At 36.3% G+C, this 26812-nt stretch overlaps 1 protein-coding gene across 25 annotated transcripts in view; it reads left to right on the top strand.

The window, feature by feature from the left end:
• NRXN1 (neurexin 1) overlaps positions 1-26812 on the top strand; it is a 1006580-nt gene that overhangs the window by 956099 nt on the left and 23669 nt on the right. The window contains exon 1 of one of the 25 annotated variants that reach the window (XM_070429208.1): positions 2611-2772. The exons of the other annotated variants lie outside the window; for them this stretch is intronic. Within the exon in view, the coding sequence (XP_070285309.1) occupies positions 2740-2772 (33 nt within the window). The 5' untranslated portion in view covers positions 2611-2739. Of the gene's footprint in view, positions 1-2610; positions 2773-26812 lie in introns of those variants that run through there. 25 annotated transcript variants of the gene reach the window in all.

Genomic DNA, 26812 nt, shown 5'->3' with positions numbered 1-26812 from the left:
AACTTCTTTAAAAGTTTGTATCTCTTAAAGTTATTGGAATCTGAACAACAACAAAAAAGTCAAGGATCGAATCTATAAGCTTGTCCTGGGTAGGAAACACACATACTAGTACACGCATACAAAATGGATTTTGTTTGGTTGTTAGCCCTACACCATTCAATAGTGTTTGATTGTTGATGATTATGTTGTCATTGAATTAAAAAAAAAATTTACCTGTGTTAAGAGCTTCACAATTTATAGTGACAATTCACCTAAATTATCTCTGATTCTTAGAAGTAGGAAGGAGAAGGACTGGGGAGTAAATTATTGGGCTAATACCCAAACTTGGGAAAATTAACCCCTCCTAGCCTTCTTTTTCTCAGCAGGATACAATTAGCAAGAAGTGGCAGAGCTAAACTTGAAGCTTAATTTAGGATATCATTGCTGCATTAAAGGCAAGATAATGTGTATGTTTTGGCTAAGGCTGCCAGCACCTCTACCTGGGAGCTCCCTCCTTGCCCACACCTCCCCTATTTTCTTTGAAAAGCAGCAGGTCACCCTTCCCCCTGACTCACTTTGTTTCCCCTCAACATTTTTGCTCAAAACAACTACCAATCACCTTATTCTAAACCTAAATGAATGTAGATGCCATCACTTTAATTATTTTAATTGAGAAAAGTAGAATATAGACTTGATAACAACAGTGAATAAAATGGCACTAATAAGACTCTGTGACCGTTGATCTCAGCTCCCCTCCCGAAATATAGCCAGTATTGACTAATATTTTATGTATTTACAGAAATATCCTCTGCATATTCAACTATTTGTGTGTGAAAATGTGTGTATATAGCCTTTAAACAATTTAAAATGTGTAATTTTAATTTTTCGTTAAATAACAATATATCCTAGATAGCTCTTCATATAAGCATATTTGAATTTTTCACATTAAATTTTACAGCCGTAGAATATCTCTACTATAAGGCTCTACTATAATTTATCTGATCAGTTCATTATTGGTGACTAGGTGGTTTCTAGGTTTTGGCTGTTACAATATTGCAATGAACAGGTTTGATTTTGATGTTTTATTAGAAGTGCTCTGAGCCTTCATTTTTCCTTTGACTATTAATGATTATGTTGTAATGGAATAAATAGGCCAAATAAGTAGAATGGGCACAAAACAATATGTATTTTAAAGAAAAATGCTTTATTGTTTTCTGATAGTCATTATTAAATGAAAGAGTGGAAATGAATCTGGAAAAAATAAATTAAATAAAATAACTTGCCAGGGTTCAGTCTTTCAGGAATATGTTTAAAAAATAGTTGCCAAGACAAAATGCACTTTGGAATTTCAGCATTCTAAAGTTCAGTAGCAATTTACTTATGATGGCACACCTATTAGAATTTATTCTCAGATTTTTTCCCCCCTAAGTAGTATTGGATGACTCTAAAAGGAGTCAGAATTAACCCTTAAAATGCTTGGATATAATTAAAATCTTGGCAATGAAGAACAAAGAGAAGTGCTTCTAAATACCCTTCTGATATAGATATCATTTCTGAAGATTGTTCAATGTTTCTTTTTATCATTTAAAAAAAAAATCCCTGATACTGTCATTTGAAATACACCATGGTCTCATCACTTATAATCTTCCCTGTCAGACTAGATATAATCATCTCAGTTACCTTGAAGAACTGCACAACATGTCTGTTATCACAGGATGATCAATGCAAGCAGACGTATTGGGGATATTTTTCCATATGGTATTCCAGATGTGAGGCCTTTGTTTACCAAATAATTGTTTTAAATTTCAGAGGAATGGCAAAGATAAGTAGATATTTCCATCACTGAATAACACATTTGTTCTTCATGCTTAGGGAAACAGATGCATATTCTCTTTGGTGTTTGCTTTTATTTTTTAGCGATTGATAAAATGTCATATTCATTGGGACTTAAATAGTCCTTAAAGAGAAACAGTCTAATTTGCAAAAAAAGCATAATAATATACTTCTTAATGTTGCATAATTAATTTTATAAAATCATCCCATAAAAATATTCATTATAAATGCGAGCATCGAAAAAAATGTCATTCATTAAGTTGGAAATAAAATTATAACTACAATTATAAAGCTTTGATGCCATTCTGTTAGGAGGGCTGTGTGCTAATTGCACAGTTTAAGGTTTGTAATTTCACATTAAGTGAAAACACAATAATCGTCTGAAAAGAAGCACATAGAGTTTAATGGCTGGGATATAAAATATGTATGTATATATATAATTTCTCTTCTGTTGGGCAATCACTTTGGATTAGAAAGCAATATAGAGAAAATTCCCTGTGCATGGAAATAAGTCTTTGAGTTGAGGGTTAAATGGCATGCCCACTCCCCTCTTCAGTCCCAGCTGGAGAGCAAATTCCACAGCAGGGACTGCCTAGACTTTTTGAGTGGGGCGCGGCTGGGCTGGGTACCAACAGCCTCCTCAGCTGCAGACGGAACTGCAGCATCCCTTCCTGCAGCAGAGCGTCAGTCATTGGCTCCTCTGTGACACGTGACTGATCGAGCCTTTTCTGTGTATTTTCTCGCCCATCTGTGTGCAGGGCACTGATAGGCCAGGCTGATGCGCAGGCAATTTATCATCTTGATCTCCCACTGAGTCAGGGAGCTCTCCTGTCACCAGTATTGATTTCAGAGGATGGACTAAATTTCCTAGGATTTCCATTAAGAATTAAGAAAAAAGCTCTAAGCACGCAGGGTAGCCAGACAGACATGGATATGAGATGGCACTGTGAAAACTCGCAGGTAGCTTCTTCTGTCACAGCCGCTGCTCAGCACAGCTTAGAACTGCAGCATGCAGGGTTTAAGACACCAGAAGCCTGAGAGCAAGCATAATGAGACTAAGAATCAATTGTTTTTGGATAACCTAATTTTAAGATTTATATTAAACTAGTTCTTCTTGGAGATTGCATGTCAAATGTATGCATGCTCTATATGAGATGTAGAAAGGTCGTTTTAAATTTTTAAATGTCCTTAAACCCTGAGCATGGTTGCTTCTAGTTTTGTTTGCTGCTTTATGTGAGCTTCAGAAGTGTGGTGTTTTGTTTTTTTTATTAGCATGCTTGTTGCAAAAACAATAAAAGTGTGTGTATGTGTATTTATATGTATTTATGCATTAAGTTGGTTCAAGTAAAAGCATGAATAAAAGCTGCTTTCAAGACTCGCAGACTGCTTTGTTGTTGTTAATGACTTGGTGATAATTTTGCCTAACTCTGCTTAAATTCTGACCGTGCATGCTTCTGCGGCAGAGTGAGGTTTCCGCTGAGAATTTGTAAAGGTGGAATGTCTGAATTAAATGTATGTTTCATACAACAGAAAATGTATTTGTGAGCAATGGTTAAATGTGCTTAACTAATGGAAATATTTCATGATGGTAAGATTTGCATAACGTTTATTTACACTAATTCTGCTTACTGAAAAAAATGCATGTCTGGGATCAATGAAAGTGTTTGTGTTTATATTTTTGAAATATAAATTTGGATCATTTCAAAGATAGTAAGATTTCAAATTTTTAAAATGCATCTGAGGTAAAAAAAATTAAAAGCATTTTATTTATTTATTTTAGTCTAGGAGAGGGTTGTAAAACTGCTGTTTGTGTATGCGAGAGAGGTCATGTGCATGCCGTGTGTGTGTGTGTGTGTGTGTGTGTGTGTGTGTTGTCTGGGTGTGTGTGTGAATTCTTTGGGGGATTTTTTGATATTCTAACTCGTCCTCATTCTCCTGAAGAGGGAAAATGCCTTAACATTCAAATATTTCCTAGGCCCAGGGGAATTAGAGCAGCAGAAGCAAGAGCATGGCCAGATGGGATTGGCACTGCTTGCCAGTGAGTGGAGACAATAGGTGGAGGCGGAGCAGATGGAGGACAGAAGGGACTGCAAATCAGAAAGTGGGAGGAGAGTGGGGGATGATCTGCTTAATAGTGGAGGAAGCCTGGCCATTCTTTTCAAGGGAACCTCTGATTGCATCTTCCTTTCAGTTATGAGATAGAATGTTATGTGTGTTGTGACAGCTATTTTTCATTCAATTAGGTAGCCACTGCACCATAGATTAGGGAAGTCCCATGAATTGAAGTTGCTTTGCCAGATTGTAAATGGTGTATTTGTTGTTGTAACCTTTTTCTCTTTACCATGTTCAGGAAAAGTAGGAGTGAAATTAAAAGCTATTGTATTAGTTAAGTTGGTGGTATCTAAATATAAATATGGCAGTACTACTAAACTTACTTACCTGGACCTCAGATGATTCAAACATCTATAGGGCATACTGACTTTTTCCCTAAATTAGCTTTCAATTCTGGAAATATAAAGATCATGTTGACTAATCTGATATTTTACTTCTGGCTTACAAATAGATAGTCATTTCTAAAATAACTTTGAATGTTTCATTAAAGTGTTGATGTTGTCATGAAGCTTGGGTACTTGACCAATGCCCAGTTTAAATTCTGAAATGAAATGAATCTCCCAGCATCCTCCATCAAGCCTTCTGTCACTCAACTACCCAGGAAACTGGGCACAGCCTTTGCCTAGTTAAGGTCATAGGAGTGGGGGGAAAACAAAACCTTTGGAATTTCATAATTTGAATGATTCTTTTAGAATTCCATGATATGCACAGACACAATTTCCAGTCCTACGTACAACCGAATTTGATCAAAATCACGCTGCCACAGTGTACCAATAAAATACAAATTTTAAAAGTTTAAAGATAAATCTTTTGGTCCATGGTGCATCCATGGCTCATGTAATCGTTTATTTGGCCAACCTTGTTGAAGGAGAGAATGTTCATGTTGCATGTCTCTTTTGACTTTTGAACCTTGGCTTGAGAAATAACTATGACCTACATAAGAGAATGAAAACCTTTGCTTGCTGTACCTTGAGACATTAAAGATAATTTACTCAGGTCATATATGCTAATTTCCCCAGAGCTGAAGAATTAAGCCAATTTCTTATACTTTCTGCAATTCTTTTCCTCCATGCCCTGTTCTTAGAAATTAATGAAAGGGTCCACTAAATGTTCCTCATTTCGCAAATTCCCTCTAACTTTTTTAGAAAGAAATAGAGCCTGCATTTATCCAATATGTATATTTATCCTATATACATATCGGATAAATATGTATATTTTGGAAGGTTGACTGGTGTTCATGAGCAAGATAGCCCAATGATATGGAATAAATACTTTTTACTTTGTACTTGCTGAATAGACTAAGAGCCACATTCTCCTTATGGGCAAAGTGAAATAGAATTAGAAGAGCTCTGAAGTGGTATTAAATGTCTGGTCACAGTAGCATGTCTGCTCAGCTTCCAAGAAAATGTCTCACCAAGACATCAACCAGGGAAAGGCTTATGTATTTACATAGTAATTAGTGATGTAGTATTGCATATTAAGGATGTTTGGATAGTTATGATGAAATGTTACTGTCTGTGTGCCCTCCATATGCTCCTTTAATTTATGAAATACGCTCATCCCACAGCATCTGGGTACATTTATACACTACAAGTGCAATCAATTAACGGTGATGGATGCAGTAGGCAGAATGCTAATTGATGGGAAAAGCCCTCTTAGCTAATACTTTGTAGTTTTCAAATAGGAAAAAAGCAGGTAGCAAAGGACTTTCAGCCTCTATCTATATCAACTTTAAATGTTTCAAGAAGTAAGCTTCACTCTACCCTTTTGGAAAATAACTCCTTTGAAACAATATTTTGACCTGTCAAAGTTAGTGTTCTTAATTCCAGTATTTTGAGCACTAGCAAAATTCTTAGGTGAAGAGTGTTGGTGGATATTTAATTACACTTAGACCAAGTGGTCTTCTCTCTCACTCCCCATATTCTCTATGTCCAGGCTTCTGTTCCTCTGCTGCTTTACCTGTCATTTATAGACTCAAATGCCATTTGCTCTAGATTTCAATATTATAACAACAAAAACCCAAAAACTCCAATAAGCTATGTACTAGTATATATGTATGTATATACTTGGTATAATGACACCAAATTCTGCTTTATACATTTTGTGTATACTTAGGCTTTAAATTTCTTTGATTTCTACTAAAGTTACCATACTGCTATCTTATTTACATATACTTGATAGTGAATATTGGAATCTCCCTCATCACTGTGGCACAGAGAATCAAGCAGTTATTGCCTATTATACAGGCAATAATAGGCAATTTCCACTATACAGAATAATTGGGGAGAGTCACGAACTATTATAAATCTATATCTCTCTAGTGTCCCTTAGCAAATGTAGACAGTATAAGTCCAAACTGAATAATGGCAATGAAAAAGCAAAAATATATGAGAGGTGTTTCCTATTTTTGTGTCATACATTATGTGATTATCACTACACACTTGCATTTGCCTCTCAAATGTTTACCTTCATGCTTAAACATTAATAACTATCTCAGAATTATTTCCCAAAAATCAATAGCCCATGTTTGTTTTCATTGTTGTGATATATATTTTTGATAGTTCATATTAGGCCACAGTTTAATTCTTTTCTTACTCTTTTCTCACACCTATGTCTTTTGTTAATAGGCTCCATTGCTTTAAGAATTATTTAGTTTAAAAGACAACAACTACATATAGTAGTTTTTGGGAATTACTCAAATATTATTTGAGGGAACCAAAAGAAATCATTCTCAAAGGAAATCACTCCTGAGGTCTATATGCTCTCATCTTTGCTTCCACTGCTTTTTAATTAAAACATCATGGATTTTGTAGGATACCAATCTTGGCTCTACGCATATTTCAGATTTTTGACCAAAAATATGATTCTCTAAGTTCACAGCCTAGATTTACTAGCAAACTTATGGGTAAAGTGGGGATTAATGGTATGGGAAAATGCATTCACGCAGCTGATATCTTGAAATTTTTCAAATTGAAAACTCTACTAGAGCTTCAGAGACAATGCCTTCCCAGTCAACACTCTGGTGAAATAAATTTGCTTATAATGAAAAAATCTATTATATATACAAAAGTATAGATTACATATAGAATACTGTGCATATATAATACTATCTGCCTGCCTTTATAATCTCAAAACACTAGTATTTCATTGTCAGATAAAAAGTATTGCATATAATTTTTATTTTTTTAAAGATATCTTTATTGATTTCAGAGAGAAAGGGAGAGGGAGAGAGAGACAGAATCATCAATGATGAGAGATAATCATTGATCAGCTGTCTCCTGCATGCCCCCTACTGGGGATTGAGCCCTAAACCCAGGCATATGCCCTTGACTGGAATCAAACCTGGGACCCTTTAGTCTATAGGCTGATGCTCTATCCACTGAGCCAAACCGGCTAGAGCTAGAATTTTTATTTTTAAAATCATTTTATTTTGGAGTTGCATAGGCGTAGCCTTAGGTGTCAATTCTCAATTACCCATGTGTGAACTGTCTGCATAATTGTTTATTTTGCATGACCAGAAGTGGTTTCTAGACCACTTATCACCCCATTGGCTTAAAAATCATTGTTTTAATTGTACACCAGGACTTTTCTCAATTAGCCTGATTTAAGTAGATCACCTATCCATTAGGTTTGTAGTTTGTGTGTATGAATATGTGTGCCTGTATGATATACTGCTAAATAATTAGCTACTAAATAATAGGTTTAAAGGATACCTATAACAAACTAGAAATTTCAGAGGGAATAGTTACTCTTGGGTTTGCCAAGAAGTGTACCTTTTATTTCTAGAAACTGACAAAGCAAATAATAAGCACTATGTCAGCATTTTTATACATTTGGTAGTTAAAACATCTACTTGCTGACTGACCCATACCAGAACTGTGCAAGTTGTCATGGGTGACTCGAAGGAGAATAAGACACTTGCTGCCTTAAAAGTCCAGGTGAAGCATCAGAACAAGCACATAAAATTAGAGCATTAAATACTGAACTATTTTATCCTATAGAACTAATTTATGCACACATATTTGCTGAGTTTGGAGAAAGGAAAGTTCAGTATGGGCTAAGTTGGCACACTAATGTTTTTCTGCTACTTGTTTCTTATGTTAGAGCAGCCCTAGTTATCTATTTATTTACAAAATAAAAGATAACACAACATCCAGTCAAATCGAGTGGGATACACATAACACCAATACTAGCTTCTGAAGTGGCATTGAAGGTATTCGAATATAAACCAAGGTCCCAAAATTAATCAAAGTGGTTGTTTCCTGTTCTACATGTTCTCAGGAAAATGTATTGATTTCTTAAAAGCCAGTTTTCATGCTCTATAACTAATAAAAACAATGCAATATGTGCATAACTTTTTTATTTAAAAATCACCTACATATTTAGTTTGTACTCATTCTCTTTATTCGTTAAAATTACACATTGGTTGCTAAATGTTTTCCTTTAAAAATAAGAAATTGATTTCTTTCTACTGATGGGATGATTTGGATGAGTTATTTTTCCAATAGTTAAAAAGACACATTGGAGTAAGTGTAACTATCTCAGGCCCCTATGGCATAATTGAGTGTGTTTGTAAATTACTCCAGCTATGATTTTCAGTATGCTCAATTCTACTTCCTTCTTTATCTTTTATTTTACTTTTGAAGGGTACCTGCTGAAATGAGAATAGAATGTGGGTGGGCATATGAAGGAAGCAAGAGTCTGGCTTTGAGTAAAATAATTTTGAATATGTGATAATTATGAACAAGTCTATTTATGTTTCTTAAATGGTTATTGATATAGTACTATTATTTCCTAAGTAAATAGTCTAAAATGCAATGACTAATTATGGAAAACTTCATGAAACATTCTTTAGAACTGACTGAAATGATATCTAATTGTAAAATATCAAACTGAATAATTCTTGATTACTTTTCAAAAACTCAAGCTAGAGAAAGTAAGCTTAGGTCACTGTTCAAAGGCATCCATGCAACAAGGGTTTCCTACATTCCTGACCTTATGATTTTCCAAACACAGCTAGTTAGATTTAAATCACAATAGATTGTCATTTTAAACAGAAAGCTTCTGATGCAATAACAAAATAAACACTGACTTTAACCTCTCTCTCTACCTCACAATTTCCTAAATGATGCATCAACTCTTTCTAATACTACAGGAAGAGAGAGGAGTGTTTAAAATGATTAGATGAAGTAGAAAGGTATATGCTTGGTTTATTTGAAAGTCTACAATGTAAGGACATTTGCAAACACATGCCAATGAAATTCATATTTTACTCTGTAAATATTACAAAAGGGGGGAATTTGTAGCTTGTTTTTTTATGATTTTAGCTTTATTATTTCCTTTATGAATGTATCTGCATCTTTTTTAAAGAAAATTGTTTTATAAATACCAGTTTTGCCAACTTAGAAGTAATATATATAGGATTTGATCATATGCTTCTTTATTTTTTTAATTGTTACGGAAATGTTTTAATTTGGAGTAATTTAAATATATTCAAATGCTACAACCATATTATAGATAATTCGCTCTTCCTTTAGCTCCCCCTAATGTTAACATTGTCTTTAAGCATTGTACATTTGGCACCACCAAGATATTAACATCCAATGTGCCCTTTGAGAAATTATTTGTGTATTTAGAATTTTTGTTTCATAGATGCCACTGAATGACTATTATCAGACTATTTTGGAAAATTTCAACATCACTTGGTTTGCTTCCCACCAATACTTAAGGGAATACACTTCACTGGACTACCCAGGATTTCTACTCAGACACAGTCAACCAAGTATTTTAGGAGGAAAAACGATTAACAGGAAAGCAGTCCTTTTCGTTTGTACCTGTCTTTTCTCCGTACCCCTATACACGTTCATTTTATTTTGAAACTGGTCCCATTTCTGTTTCCTTGTGAAATATATACCATCCTCCATCCAGAATGCTCTGCTAAACTTCAGACCTACCCTTGGAGCCACCCCAACTTCACATCAAATTCAACATGTTATTTTTTTTTTTTTTAGTTTATCTAATTATGAACAGGTTATTCTGGTTTATGTAAAGACATTGTCCTGGAGAAAGTGGTACTGCTATGGTGTGATGAAGACCAACCAGTTAATTTTCTGGTATTTGACTTTTCCCCATTTGAGGAGGTTTGCAGCTATTATACTTTATGATTTTAGAGTATGAATAAAAGTGAATTTCCATTTAAAGAAAAAGGTTTGAAAGACAGGTGGCCTCAAACATAGACTGCTTTTCATTGTATTGCATCATCTCTTCTGAATTTTGAGATAAATTTGCATCTGGGATTTGCTTATGGGATTTTCATATTGAAACTAGTGTGAGAATAATTCCAGTCATGGGTAGCATTAATTAGGGGGAAAGCTCCTTTTCCAATTCCACAGTGAAGAATACAGAGGCTCATTAGCATTCTATGGGCAAGGCTGGTAGGTTTCAGAGAATTAGCAGTTTGGAATCCTGGAAACTTGCAAATAGGAAATGCTATAGAAGAAACAACATCTTTCCATTTTAACACCATCTTGACAAATGAGGACACTTTTTGTAGTGTGCGCATCATAAAAGCAAGCACAATTCTGCGAAAACAAAGGAAAGGGGCCCCATGTTTCCTGTTCTTCTTGTGTTCTCAAACTTCCGCCTTTGCCATGAGACCTTGAAATTATTTCAAATTATTTTTTATACAATGGATGGTAAAAGAGCTAAATTATTCATTGTAAGTGAAAATATGTATTACCATGTGTCAAGAACTCTGATTCCCTCTCTGGTATTCCTAATAAGAACCCTGTGGTGTAGAATCATGGACTGAATCTACTAAACAATTACCCACATGAGTGCTATACTTACTGTGTGTATTTTTAGGTTTTATGTCAATAAATATTCTATAAAGTGCTGCATATTCTCGACTAAAAGTCCCTTATCTACCAATCAGTTTTAGATTACTTAAGAAATAAGGTATACTGTGGCTTCTAATGAAAGTAGTAAGGAAAGTGGTAATATAAGCAATCAACAGCACAGTATGAAAAAAATTCTCATTACCAATAAAGATTTATGAAAAAATAAAATAAATGCTAAATGAGATCCTCAGAAAACAAGGTTTTGTAAGCATCTTATATAATAAAAGGGTAATATGCGAATTGACCTTAACGGAGAAATGACCAGAACGACTGCTCGACCAGTCACTATGAGGCACACCGACCATCTCTCGGTCCCTTTCCCCAGCTGGCAGGTTCCCATCACCTGATGGTGAACAGGGAACCAGGAGTGGATGGCAGGGGACGTGGGCAGCGCCAGGCCAAGACCCCAGCCCCACAGGTCGCCCCACACACACAGGGCGACCTGCAACGGGGGTGGGGCTGGTGAGTGGGCGGGAACAGCTGACTTCTTGGTCTGTCCTCCCAGCCTGCAGGCTCTGATTGCCCGATGGGGAACAGGGGGTGGTTGATGGCAGGGGGCAGGGCTGGCTGCAGGCAGCCAGGGAAGATGGCCCTGATCACAGGTCAGGCCTAGGGACCATACCCGCACACAAATTTTGCACACCAGACCTCTAGTTTTTCTATAAACATGAAAAAGACAGTGGGTCTATACTGGCAACAGAAGGTTAGATTTGTAGGATAAATTATTTTTAGGGTTGTTCACAATTTATTGATAAAAATTAATAAAGCTTGTAAATGGCTATAGTGATTTGAAATATTTAGCATGGAAATATTCTCAGACATAGGAAATGAAATTAGAACTTTGACGTTTGTTATTTCGAGACTTCTTAAAATATGGAAAATATAGTGATTGAGTTTTAAAATTATTTTTCTATTATCAGCATGTAAACATAGGATTTGGTGGATGTTCTGGAAATCATTATGTTGTAGTGCAAACTAATATGTATAGTTGAGGCTTAGCTTGAAACACTTCAACTTCAAAGCATTCCCTGGACCCTGTAAAACTTACAGAGCATCATGGCACTGTGGCACTAGAGAGAGCAAAGAAGGTGTGACGACCACACACTTCCTGGGCAGCTCATGAACTATAGGCCTAGATTCTGTTGCGGCAGCTCTAGAACATACGGCCAATTTACCACCGTTAGCGTCTTTCTTAGCCCCTTGCCTATTATATATTTTATTCTTTCTAGGGAGTAATTCCTCTTGCCATTTTAAACTTACTGAACCTGGTGAAATTAACTCTGGGAAAAGTATGCATGGCCTCCGAAAGGATTTCATCAGATAACTCACCATTCATTGCCCATTTTAATTATGTGACTGAGAAACTCCCTTTATTGTTTTTATCTCCTATTGTTTGGTGCAAGATGTTCAAGGACAGAGCAGTCCTCTGTGAGGTACTTTTCTGTTCTGTGTCACAAGGTTTGATATTTAAGAAGAGGGAAGTCTTTGTTGCCAGGAGACAGCTAAGTCCTAAGACTGCTTAGTTGGCTAGTCCTGAAGCACAGCTGGTTTAATGGATTGACTTACTTTTACTTGTAGATTTTATTATGCTTCCTTTCTCTTAAACCTCTTTTGAGAATTTTGAAACCAAGACCTATTTCACATCTCTCTGGGTGAGATATTCACCCTGCTTTCCTAATTCTGAAATACCTTTATCACTGGTTTCATTTATGAAATGGCATAAGACACCCTGCCTCTATCCAAACATAGGTGGGAAGACTCTTCTTTCATTTTCTCCTCCCTTCTGCTCATTTTTATCTTTATAATTTCCTGTTTGATTTTCCTCTTTTCTTCAATTTTTCCCTCTAATAGTCATTGAATGGCATTTATTGCTTTATTTTGCCCCATTTCTGTCACTTAAGAATCAAATTTGGAAACCAAAATAAGGCACACAATTGCTAAGTCTCTAGACAGTTTTAGACCTTGTGGAGGTCAGAAGAATCAACTGAATTCTGTGACATTAAAAGGAAATATATTGGGCACAACTTAACTCTCCAATGAACGGGATTCTGCAGGATTTTAGAAATGCAAAGTAAGGCTACTCATCATAGGAGTAGCTCATTGGACAGAAACTATAGAATCCTCAGGATATAAGTATTGGAAATTTAATTTTCAGTAAGTCCCTGACACTTCCTTTTTAATTGTGTTGGTTTTATTTTATTATATATATATATATTTTTTTAAATCAAGGGAATATTTTTTGTTGAAATTTCTAGTTGTTTGGTCTCTTAATCCTTAGGATTCCATATTCAAGGATAAATAGCAGAAGATGGAGCAAAAATTGTGTCACTATTAACAACCTGTTATGAGACAATTTCCCTACTCCAAAACATGGTAAAATAGCCAAAATTCTAACTACTTTAAAAGCACTAGTTGTTTCAGGTAAAAACTATCATATTTAGAAGAAAATTTAGTTATTTCAAACCAATACATTCCACTTCATAGAGAAAGCATCAGGCCTCTTTACTGGTGTTTCATCTTTGGCTGTAGTGAGCCATTTCATGAATTTAAAATCATTATACTTATATATGTGTGCATGTATACATTTTTAAAATCTTTTCTTTTGATAAAACTAAAGATTCACAGATGGTTGTAAAGAAAGATGCAGGAAATCCCCTGAAGCCTTTACCCAACATCTCCCCCATGTTAACATCTTGCATAATTATAGTGCAATATCAAGACTAGAATATCGATATTGCTCTTAGTCATAGAACTCATTCAGATTTCCCCAGTTACACATGCACATATTTGTGTATGTGTGTGTAGTTCTGTGCAATTTCATCATGTGTAGCTTCTTGTAACCACCATCGCAATCAAAATTCTTAACTATACCATTACCACATTAGCCCTTGATTATCACATTTTAAAGGGATCTGAGGGGTCATTTACTCTCATGTACTTATTATTGGGATAGGGAGTGATTTGCCCCAGGTCAATGGGTTTGATAATGATTGAACTCCTATTGAAATCTCAGAATGCTATATCTTATCCTAGACCAGTTTCAGGAATCCCACTTACATTCTCAGTTTATGAAGTAGGCACTTGTTCTACAAGTTTAAAAAATAAAAGAATTGAAGCAAACAAAAGCTTGATAGTAGTTGAGTTGACCAAGTCATCACAATGATTAGTATTTTTTTAAAAATCTGATGTTCTAATTCTATTACTGGATACAAAATGGGTATTATGTTCTCATCTGTTTAACATCAATGTAAACATTAGATTAGTATTTCAGACAAGGCATATATGATAGAAGTAATCAATCCATGTTGCTTCATAAAAACTCAACATGGTTTCTAGGGGGAGAAGGGTTATTATCTGCAAAGAATTCAGAGATTTAGCTACAAATTATATAATCAGTACTCTCCCCAAAGATTTGAATGCCTACCCCTCCATTCACCCAAAAACACATTGGACAATTTAATAATTACTTTCCCTTTCACAGTTGCCTTTAATGCTCACTTTAATTTAGTTACCACTCAAAATTATTGAGGTATGGTTTAGGGGCTTTGGGGAATTGGGGAGTCACTGCATGTGACTTGACCCACAGATCTGTTTCCTATTCACTTTGGAACCATTTCCGATGCTACTCGCTGTGGGGATGAACCTGGTTATAGAAGAGCAGATGAGAAATTATTTGGAAAGAATGTAGGATCAGAGACTTTCCCACTATATCAGCACCATAGAGATTGGAGATGCAAAAGACCCATTAGCTGCTTTGCCCTATTTCCACAGAAATTGAAGTGAACATTTTTCAAAAGCCTAATCTATTTTTGTTTAAAATAAATGGGAGCTCAATGTAGAGTGTTGTTAAAGCTTGAAACTGCTGATCATTGTGTTTTCTGGGTTTTCTTGTGAGATCCACTTGACAGTTTGCATAGCTAATTATTGTGTTCTCATTTGTTTAATTCCAGCACTGCTGTCGGCTCCTTAGGATGGGGGAGGGCAGGGTGGTGCCACTGCAGTTTTAAAGTACTATATGTCAACAAGCCATTAAGTGAAAGAGTGTGGGGGAGAGAATGCTTATGCTGTGTGTGCATGGGTGTGTATGTTGTAAGATGGGTCAAAGTTAAAGCAGGAAAGTGAATTTTAAATAACTCCAGGTTTTGATAGTTAATAACACTTTAGTGAAGATTTTGTCAGTAACCAAATGCAGGAGATTAGTGGGGTCCCTTTTGGCCTCATTTTATGTATCATGATAGATAATTTACAAAAAAAAAAATTGCTAGGAAAACTAAAGAATATCCATTCTTAGAAATTCTGGTGTTTTGTTGTTGTTTTGGTGGTGAATGATTTTTTTTTTTTAAATGGACTTCAGTTGTATAGTCCATTTTAGGTTGAAAAGCCTTGTAATTTGAAGAGAATTTGTTAAGAACAATTTCTTTTCCAAATAGAGAGCTTTAAAACTTTCCAATTTTAGTGTTTTGTGGACTCTATTTATGGGGGAAATGCTTTTTTAGGAATCACTGATTTTATTGCAATGAATCATAAGTCCACTGTACAGGTTTTGCAATTTAGAAGCATCAAACCATTTAAGAACAATTGAGGTACTGATGGTTCACATGAGATAAAATTATTTCTTCTGGGTGTATTTTTTGTTGTTGGTGGCGGTGCTGCCATTTGGGGGGACAGGAGAGTTTTAATCATTAGAATTACATATTTTGATTTTCTTTCCTGCATTGTAGGATGGAACCCTTTTCTAAAATCCTCCACAATTCATTACACTGAAAGTTTGCTTTAATTGAGCATCCCTAAATAATTACCATGCTTCTTTAACGATATGTCAATTCTGAATGAGGAAATTAATGTGAAAATCAGTAGAAAATGTTTACAGCTCTTTCATAGTGGGAGTGCATCTTTGTGTTTGCAACAATGGTGAAAATAACTACTGTTCAATTTATGTATACAGCTTTCTGTAGAGCAGCCAAACTGGGATTGGCCAGCTAAGAATAGATGATGAATGACTACATCTCCACATTTGCATAGAATATAGATAAATAGGTAGGTAAATAGATACATAGAAAGGAAGGGAGGAAGGGAGAGAAATAATTTTGTGGTTTCTGGTTGCAATAAGCTACAGACATTTTCAAACCTTTCAAGACACAATGAATGGCAAACATTGTGTGCCTAGTGATTTGAACCTCTACATAGGAACTCAGTTGAATGCTTGAGAGCTAAGATGAAACTCATACACATTCTTGCAAACCATTGCTATGGCAACGTACTTAAAATTTCCAAGGTCTGTCTCCCCCGAGTTTGCACCTGCATTGAGCTTATTGTGAAACAAAAAAAGGCTTTCCAACTTGAAAATGCTTCGGAATGGTTGAGGGTACGTTTTGAAATAAAGTGGAGTTTAAAAGTTGAAAAGCAAAATAGGACATTCAGGGGGAAAGTACATTTGCATTCTTCAAGCAATATTGGCTTTCTTTCCCCTCCTACAATATTTTAGGCAAGGGAAAATGTGCATAGTCTACCTGTTGTGGATATTAGGATATTTTACCCACTTCAATGGCCTACATGCTGCCTATGGCAGGTTAGATGTAGTTTCACGCCTGTCTTGTATAATAATAATAAAAGACTAGAATAGCTGAGATTTATTTAGCATTTATTATGCACCAGGAACAGTGCTAAACACTTCATGGATCATGATTTTCTTATGTCTTACAACTACACGGCAGAGATTAGTACTGCATCCTTTCCACTTTTTTACAAATGAGAGGTTAAATAAATCATCACCCAAATTCTAACAGCTCCAGTGTTAAACTCAATGCCCATGCAACCAGCCACTGGGGAGCAGCATCCCATAATACTCCTCAGTGAGAAGGTGGTCTACAAAGCCAGAAAAGGGGCTACCACAGAGAGCATCTCTCCCTCTACTCAGGATACACGGAGTGAATTACCCACCTGGGTGAATATAGCTAGACCCCTGCATGGCAGTATCAGGTTCTACCTATAAGAACAAGCCAATGTTTCCCCAGTGTTTGAGGTAGCAAGGTGGTCAAAGACACGAGGCAGCTACCTTCCTTCTTACATGGTTCATCTCCCTCCCAGCAAATTCAGTGGAGCACCAAAGGTGGCTTGGCTTCTATTTGAGTAGGTCTTGGAAAATAGAATGATGTATTTGGTCTTTTTTTATAGAATGTTCGAATATGTTTGTGTGAATTTTAAGTCAGAAAATTGTACTTTCTTTGTGAAGAGAATGTCTCTAAAGTTATCAGGTGCCCAGTGCTAGGAATTAACTTTTCACATTGCAAGGAGAGCAAAGTGAGAGCGTGCCTACATAAATACTCTCAATAGCATCTTGTACGTACCAGCTACTGTGCTGGACAATGTTTGTGTCTACCCAGCCTCACGGAATACTCATAACAATCCTGTAAAATAGGTATAAATAAGTTCATTTGTACATAGGAAGAAACCTAGAGGACTTAGGGAATTTGTCCAAAGTCACAGAGCTAATAAGTGGCAGAGCTGGGATTTCTGCCCAGCCTGTCTAGCGCTTAAACTCATGCTCCTTTCATGCTTACTGGTCAAAGAGAGATTTTCTGCTCAGAGACAGCCTTCATGAGTCACACATCCGAAGTTCTCCAGGAACTTGGAGGGAGGGAAGTCTAGTTCCTTATTGTATTCTTCCTCTGCTTAGCTCCTATTTAAATAAGGTATGCAATAAATGATTATTAATGAGTGAATGAATGAATGAATGAGGGAAGAATCAATCAAAAGATGTACATTTTATGGGTGCATTTTTCCCTGCATTTATTGTTGGTCTGAATTTGATGACTGGTCTCAGTTAGCCCTTATCTTCTTGTCGTTTATTTGGGAAGAAGATAAAACTTTCATCCTGTATTTAGATTTTGAAGGAAAAGAGTATAAAGACATCGTTTCCATATCTATAATAATCTATAATAATAAAAGCATAATATGCAAATTGACCAAATGGCCAAACTGCGGAACAACCTCGCCATTGCCCCATGATTGCCCTGCAGAGGGTAGCCCAGGCTACCTGGCCAGTGGCGCTGTGGCAGGTGAGTGGGGCCTCCCTCTGTGGGGGCAATCAATCGTGGGGCTTCTGGACTGCAAGAGGGTGCAGGCCAGGCTGAGGTGACGCTCCCCACCCTCCCCCAGTGCACGGATTTTGTGCACCGGGCCTCTAGTAATCAAAGTGCTTATAATTGAATACTATTTCAATAAAGTTCAGGGGAGCCAGGGAGGGTTTGGGAAATGGCATATAAGGAAACCCCAGAATAACAGTCAGCTTTATTTTTTCAGTTCTTTCTAGAAAGCAGGTTATATCTTATTGCTTTCTCAAAGGGCAGAAATGCTTCATAAAAGCAGGCTGACCAGCTTTTCCTTTCCTTCAGCCTTTCCTTCCTTCTGACTTATAATCATTATCTCTTTTCAGTTAAAAATAATGTCACTTTTTTCTATTTCTCTACCATAAATTTCCAGGAGGTCTAACATGGAAACCAGTTATAAAAGTTTATTGTCACTTATAGAGCTGTTAGAAGGCAGATAAAAATCTTTGAAAAAGTGTGATTTTGCCACAATTCTCATCTCCTATCTTAGGAGTTATGTTCCTGGAAAATAATCTATACTTGTTCACTCTTATTTTGAGATTTAATGAGCTGCTATAAATGAGCAATTGTGACAAATATACCTAGATATAGTGAGCTTAGGATGACTTTAAGAACAAGATTATTTGAAATGATTCTACCAATTCAATTGTCATGAGTAATATTTCTTCTATTTTTAATGTCAAGATGAATTCTTCACTCAAATTTAAGTCTTACAATCATAATTATTTTCATAAAATGCTTTATTTAAATTACAAATACTTAAAAAATAAGCCAGATTTTAGAGTGTGATGACTTTTTCCATTTTTATTGAAGTATAAAATATTAAAATATTAAAATTTTAAACATAAAACATTTTAAGGTGTATTGATGCATATACTTATTATGAAATAATTGCCACAGTCAGTGATGATGACACTTTAAGTCAACTCTATTGAATTCCTGTGATAGATGTTGTGGGGATATATAACTGTTCCACAGAAGTATCTATCCTATATAATAAAAGCCTAATATACAAATCGACTGACTGGTAGAAAGACTGGTCGCTATGACGCTCATTGACCACCAGGGGCAGATGCTCAACTCAGGAGCTGCCCCCTGGTGGTCAGTGTGCTCCCATAGGGGGCGCACCAAAGGATCAGCGAGCAGGTGGATAGTAAGGAGTGAGGGGGCCCTGACTGTGAGAGGGCACAGGCCGGGTTGAGGGACCTCTCTCCCCCCCACCAGTGCACGAATTTCGTGCACCGGGCTTCTAGTATATATATAATATAAGGCTAAGCAACCATCCAACCATCCAACCGGTAGCTATGATGCACACTGACCACCAAGGGGCAGATGCTCAACACAGGAGGTAACAAGCTGTGGTGACTTGGCAGCTGTGGTTCTCAGGTGACACACCCAGAACAAGAGAGGAGGGAGCTCGATTCTGAGAACCGCCCTCTCACAATCTGGGACCCCTGCGGGATGTTAGAAAGTCAGTTTCGGCCCAATCCACTCAGGCCAGGCTGAGGGACCTCACCTGCTGGAGGGAACCTGCTCACTCCGCAGATGCCCTTTGCGCCTCCCCAGGTGAGGCTGGCCAGGGAGGGATCATGAGAGGTTGGCTCCAGGGCATGTCCAGCACATCTTGCTACCTTCTAATTAATTTTCTTTCAATGTGAACAAATCTGTGCACCAGGCACTAGTATGAAATAAGATAAAACAAGCACCTAAGCAGTTTCCAACCTTTTAAATTTAAACATAATTTGAAAAGGCACATACGTCCACTGTTCCAGTGCAATAAAATATATTGCTCAGTGTCTTTTAAGGATTAATTAGCATACTCTTAATCCATATGGAGAACACAACCATAGGTAATGTCCTGTTATAAATAAATATAGCACAATAAGGATATTGCCCTCCATGGATCACTCTTGGACAGTCTCTTCTTCTCCCTTCAGCTCCTCCCCCTCTTTCCTTAATAATCAGTATTTGCTAAGTGATCTATCTGTCCATCTGGTTACTCTAGATATAGGACATGAATTAGAAGTAAACTTTGGGTGCAGAAATAAAGCAGGTTTGCCACATCTTCTGAGTCCCAGGAAAATGAATAAGAAGGAGAATTTAGCATGAGCTCCAGTATCCCTGCATCTGTGTAATAGTTCTACAGGAGGTCAGACTGGAGAATAGGGATCCACTGTTCCAGGCATGGGTTGGCACTACCTATCTTGTATGTATGCCCAAAATTAGCATTGCCAAAGTAAATCCTATCCTGGTATAACAGGGATCAGCCCCAGAATAGCAGCATTTGCATAAGAGGCTAAGTAGTTGGTGTGAGAAATACAGATCCTCTTCAACTGAGGGGACAAGAGGATTTCAGGTCATGAAAATGAAATTTATTCAGTGAAGTGGATATTTGGCTGCTCTCTTAAGGAACTACCTGGAATTGCTTTTTATACTGCCATGCAAGGAACAAAAGTAATTCCTTATTAGTTAAAATAACTTACACAAATGCTGCATTATGGGAATGTTCATATTATGTTTCACATATAGAAATGATTTATATGTACATTATATATTTGCTTATATAGTATATACTACAGGCCCCAGTGCACAAAATTTGTGTACTCGAGTGCTCGAATAGGGGGAGGAGGGTGTCCCTCAGCCCGGATTGCAAGAGGGCACAAGTTAGACCAAGGGACCCCACCGGTGCACGATCAGGGACAGGGAGGGGCGCGAGAGGTTGGCCAGCCAGGGAGGGACCATTGGAGGGCTCCAGGGTATGTCTGGCCTGTCTCACTCAGTCCTGATTGGCCAGACCCCAGCAGCAAGCTAACCTACCAGTCAGAGCATCTGCCCCGTGGTGGTCAGTGTACACCATAGCAAGCGGTTGAGCGGCCTTAGCATATTATGCTTTGATTGGTTGAATGGCCAACGGACACTTAGCATAGGCTTTTATTATATAGGATATTTACATGTATAGTATGTGCACTCACATATAATATTGAGAACACAGAAACCAGTCCAAGATGATGCATATTGCTCATGAGGTTCAGACTGAGAGTTCATATCTGAACTTGTATATATTTTCCATTGTTGAGCAGCATACTAAAATTAAACTGAAGTGGTTCAACACTACAACATTTCAAATATGTATGAATGAACCAGAATATGCACCATAAGGATTGAAATAGACAGATATGGAAGCATGAAGCTTCAGTTTAACTATAACCAGCAAAGATTAGATCTTAGTTTATGAATGACATAACATTACAGCATCTGAGTGAGATAACATTTGCTCTAAATCACTGCCTGATAGAAACACTCAGAGAGGTGCTGTGCAGATATTGACTCATTGGGGGAGCTCAGTATGCAACCTTGCATATACTCAAGTCATGGGTCAAAATCCAAAAATCAAGTTTCTCTTAACTGAGTCAACATCATTTCCAACTACAACTTTGTTTCTTGCTGTTCCATGTTCCAAACATTGTGTGGAATAGAAGTTCTCATATATTCCCACATTAAAGTTCTAGCAAATATCAGAAAGACATTGGTTATGATATTTCCCAGGAGAAAATGAATGTGGATAACTAGGAGTCTGAGGCTCTTTCTATACCTTTGATTTTGCACCTCTAAACTCTAGGGCCATCATGTAAATGAGATTGCCCTGATCAATGAATGCATTTCTAGGGTATACCTGGAGAAACAACCAGTATTTAGTAATAAATAGTCACTTTCATTTATTTATTCTCCAGATGTACTAAGAGATAATTTGACAAAACCTTAATGATGGTTGTGTAAGAGAGACAAAGATAAATAGCTCATTAGTACTTGGGTTGTGTTATCAGTAGTTAATAAGAGAGACCTGCAAAGTTGGAAGGATTTTCATCAGTGGATTAATGAGAAGAGAGACAGGGAGTTCATTGAGTTAATTTTGTAGCCAGCATGGGCTGCAATGTTCTAAGTAGAAGGGAAAAAAAAGGTAGCAGAAAATTCAGAAATTTACATTTTACTTCTGTCCCCAAGAATTTATTTGTGCATTTATGTGCAGAGCTGAGAGGCAAAGTGTTTAAAGGTCTTTAAAAAATAAGCTAAGAAAAGATTACCACTAGTAAATAAAAATGTTCTGGGTTTACACCATTTCAAAGTAACTGCAGTTAGTATTTGAATTTTGTTTTAAAATTTTGAACTCCAGCCTTTATTATATTCCCTTTGTAGTATAACTTGTACACCATATCAAGTGAAGCAGTAGCTGTGTATGTGTGTCTGCTTGTATGTGCTTTCTTCATGGGAATTTTAGTGGTCATTTATTAAAATCAAGTACTCTTTATTTTAAATTCATTTCATAATGTACCTTTATAAACCACATCAACCTTTAGAAGACAAATGATTTTGGGTGGATGGATGGATATATGATTGGGTGATAAATGAATGGACAGAAGTCACCTGGAATTAGAGACAATTACATTCTACTAGAGGTCTGGATAATCTCACAACTTTGCCATTCATTTGCAGAATAATGTGGTCAAACAGAAATACTTAAACTTTTAGCTTCAGTTTTCTAATAAGTAAAATGAAGATCACTGAGGTCTGGCTCAGTACAAGAAGATTTTTGACTGTCTAAAATATGATTCCATTCTGTTACATGTTAAATGCCACATTAATAAAAAAAGCTTGAAATTTGTAGGCATGTTAGTTGAAACTATCCATCATTGGCATTTTACAATTTTAAAATCTGTTTTTGGCCTCATAATGAACAAGGATTTTCAGTTCAACCTGTGTGACTAATTAGTCTTTTCAGTCACCATACTTGGACCAGAGAAATTCATATTGACACAGCCAGAAGCCTAGATTTGCACTGCAAACATCTGTCAGTACTTATTTAATATGGAAATGGCCAAACCCATTTCAGGAGGTGCTTTGTCTATAACCAAGACAAATAGAGAGGGAACACATCTCATCACATGCATATTCTAGTTTCCCTTTCAGCACCTCCACTCCACTACCAACAGTCTTTGGCGGTCTTACACCCCAAGTTCTAATTAGTGAGAATCCAGAAGGATAGATTTTTCCAGTAGCTATGCAAAAATTTAAACTTCACTTTAACTTTTATTTTTTGCCAGCTATTCTACATTGCTTTGGCTAAAAATTGAAATGCAATATGAGCATAGAGGTTATCATTAGCTTAAAGAAATAGTATAACAGATATACTGTATTTTTAAAACATAAATTTGATTTGAACTTTCCTGACACCAAATTTCTACTTTGCCGGTATATTATTTTTATAAATATTGCTAAAATATGTTCTTTTTTGATTAATCAGGAATCCAGTTCTTTTGTTTTTCCCATAATTTTCTTTAAATTAATGTATCTGTGGCATTATTGGTACATTCCTATCTTTCCCTTTGGGTTTTGCCTGTTAGGATGACCAGTATCAAATGGGTATCAAAATGCATGTTGGAATGAGTCGATGTCGTGATCTCTTTACCGTGGTGGAGTTTTTTCTATCCAACCCACGTTCACTATTCTGGAACCATTACATACATTTTAAGCAGCCAAGGAAATCTTGAAGAAAATTGAATGGCTTTCAAGCCTGTCTTTTCCCCAAGCAGACAGCTGATTTATGGTCACTTTTTGTAATAACCTAAGGCATCAGTTGGGGGAAAAAACACATTAAAGAAATGTGAAAGCTGGCTGTTTTCAGGGATATTTAAGCTTTTCCCTAAATATTCATGAATGCCAATGTTCAAACATTTGAATGGAGTAAATGAGTGTACAAAAGGGTTTATTTTTTGAGCAGGTACTTAACTATAACACACAGGATAATAGCGCCTCCATCTATGTTCTGAACAAACACGTTATTGGTGAATATATAATGAAGTAATAGATATGGGAGCACTGTTATATTTCAAGAAAACAATATGCTATTTGAATTGAATTGATTGTTGTTATTTGTATTAATAAGTGATTTGTTCCCATGCTTTAGAATAGAGTGGGCACAGTAAGTTATTTGCAGGTATGAACCATAATTTGTACCTTGCTAGGTAATGACCACATTTTTACCCATCAGAAAATGCTGTGCATAGATGAGCTGTTTCATGTTTGATGGTGACTAATTGATCCTCATTTTCTTTGTTATTCATGTACTGTAGCTAAAATTCATCCTTCACAAAGTGGATATCAGTTTATTATTTTTATTTTAATTAGATCATGGAGCCATGTGATTGACGGCTTTATGTGGCATCTACTACTCAGAAAAAAAATGAACAATTGATAAATAAGAACCAAAAGCTTGAATGAGACAATGGAAACTACCACAGGGTCTATCTGCACATTCCTTTGCACTTTTTTTTTTTAATATATTTTATTGATTTTTTACAGAGAAGAAGGGAGAGGGATAGAGAGACAGAAACGTCGATGAGAGAGATCGATCAGCTGCCTCCTGCACGCCCCCCAGTGGGGATGTACCCGCAACCAGGTACATGCCCTTGACCGGAACCGAACCCGGGACCCCTGAGTCCGCAGGCCAACGCTCTACCCACTGAGCCAAACCGGTTCGGCGCCTTTGCACTTTTAATAGCATTGTTGATTAACTAAAATTATCATTTTGATAAGTTTCTTTATTGAATTGATTTGATCAAATTGGTCCACTGTTTGGAACTTGAACTTGTATATATTTATTATAATTGCATTCTTTGAGGGGGTACAGTTTTTCCTCTAGATCAAAATTGTGACTTTCCATACCTCCTAGAAATGTCTTGCCTCATAGATCATCTATGTAGTGGGTCAGACCTACCTTGGGGAATTTGTAACACTAATTCTGAATCCTGGCACCTTTTTTTCAGGGAAACACACCTAGCAGTAAATGTTTTCTGGAAAGACTGTCAGATTCAGTCCTGTAAGGCAGACATAATGTGCTCTCTCTCTCTTATTCAGAGCAGCTTCATATAAATAAAAGTATCATCAAGAACAAGTGTCCATCAATTAGCCAAACATCACATTTCAGCTAGCATCATCTCTATCCATCAGTTTTCTCAATCAATTCAGTCTAAATGTCATTCACAGCAGTGAACGATTAGGCTAAATAATATTATGTAAATAAGCACCATTGCTTCAGAAAATATTTATTTTTCTCTTTTTTTGGATATATAGCCAAATAGACTATTTCTGTTTAGAAACAGCTTCAATAGAAGTTTTAGAGCAAATCAAGGATTTCTTTGTGGGCACCACATTTATAACGGGCGTCCTTTCTACAGTTGGAGTTGTTCTGTAGAAAGCATTTGGATTTTGAATGTCCTTTCTACAGTTGGATTGTAGGTGTGTTCATAGGAATATATCAGTCTTCAGGGAAGCCATTTAGCATGAGGAAAAAGTCTAAGAGTGCTGTTGTTATCAGAGATATAATATTTCAGAATAAGTTTATGTATCTGCTTATCGTATCTTTTTACCACACTGATACCCAATTGTGCTATATTTTAAAAAGTGATAGCAAGTGAATGTGCAGCAAATTTCACCATTAAAGGGGGGAAGGGAAAGACTCCTTATAAGTGAGAAAAAAAGAGTAAACTACATCTACTTTCTAACCTACTAAATGATCTCTTTCTAATAATCCTGGACATTAAATAAATTGGTCTGTTTCTCTAAAATTATTTTTCAATTACAGTTGGTATACAACATAATTAGTTCAGGTATACAACATACTAATTGGACATTTATATACTTATGAAGTGATCACCCCAATAAATCCAGTATACCCATCTGACTGGTCTAACTTCTTACTCTACATTAAGAACATCCTTTCTGCCCCATCCTGATTACATTTTTCTAGCCTATAACGTATTGGTGTTTATCCACTGAATATAATGAATTAAGTTTCAGTGCCTTTATTTCTTGAATTCTGCCCTGGTCATTTTTTCCTTACAGGTAGGGAGACCTCAGTATTTTTACTAGACATTCTGGGCAAGAACAGATGCCATGTGAATGTTCAGACCACTCTGAATTGGGGAAGATCAGCATGGCACTTTGGCCTCTGAATGGTTAAATGGATAGTTATGTAAAGCTAATGTTTTTGCTTGATCACTATTCTGTCTCTTTCAGCAGGTAGCCTCTTCTCTGAAAAGGTTATAGGCCTCAGCAAAGAGTATACTAAAGAATAGAACTGATTGATGTGATATATTTGAGTTTCTTTCTACCACTCTCAACAGCATGCCATAGAGAGACAGTTCTAAACACAATGAATTAAATTTAAATTACACAGCTCTGGCTAGGAAATTGTTAACTCAGCCTCCAAAATAAAATATAATTTTTTCCCTACATTTGAGCCACTTCATTTTTTTTTCATACAGTGATGATTGCTGCAATGCCTCTACTGACTTAAAAACTTTTATTCACAATACTGTTACTTTTTAAAAGACCATGCCGGGTTTTAATTTTTGAAGAAAAACATGAAAAATAAGAATGTATATTCATTATACCAGGAAAAGTACATTAAAATCTAAATTATAGTTTTACAATAAGGGCATATTTGCACAGCTTGTTTTCTACTTGAAAGGTCTATAGAAGGTACTATTTAATGGATGACATGTTTTGTTATTTTAGGTACTATATTTTGTGAAAGATAACACTGAGAACATTCTAACACTTTCTGTTTGCTATTAAATTGTCCCAAAGGCTGTTGAATGTAGAAAATAGGTCAACTTTTAAAACAGAACTTAAACTTGTGTGGCTAAATAATTTAGTCTGCATCAAACACTATCCATGGAGTCACACATTTTCAGTCCATGAATTTCTTTTAAGAAGCAGCCTTTATTATGCATACTTGATGTTTGACTTCTAATTCAGAATTTGAACCTAGACAGTAAAAAAGGGAAGCTTAGCTCAACAAAGTACCAATATAGCTGCTGA

This window comes from Myotis yumanensis, unplaced genomic scaffold (genome assembly GCF_028538775.1).
Source record: "Myotis yumanensis isolate MYYU_CA2020_CCGP unplaced genomic scaffold, mMyoYum1.0.hap1 SCAF_11, whole genome shotgun sequence".
In the NCBI taxonomy this organism is placed as follows: Eukaryota; Metazoa; Chordata; class Mammalia; order Chiroptera; family Vespertilionidae; genus Myotis; species Myotis yumanensis.
Note: the sequence above shows the minus strand (reverse complement) of the source record. Positions and strands in the feature narration are given on the sequence as shown.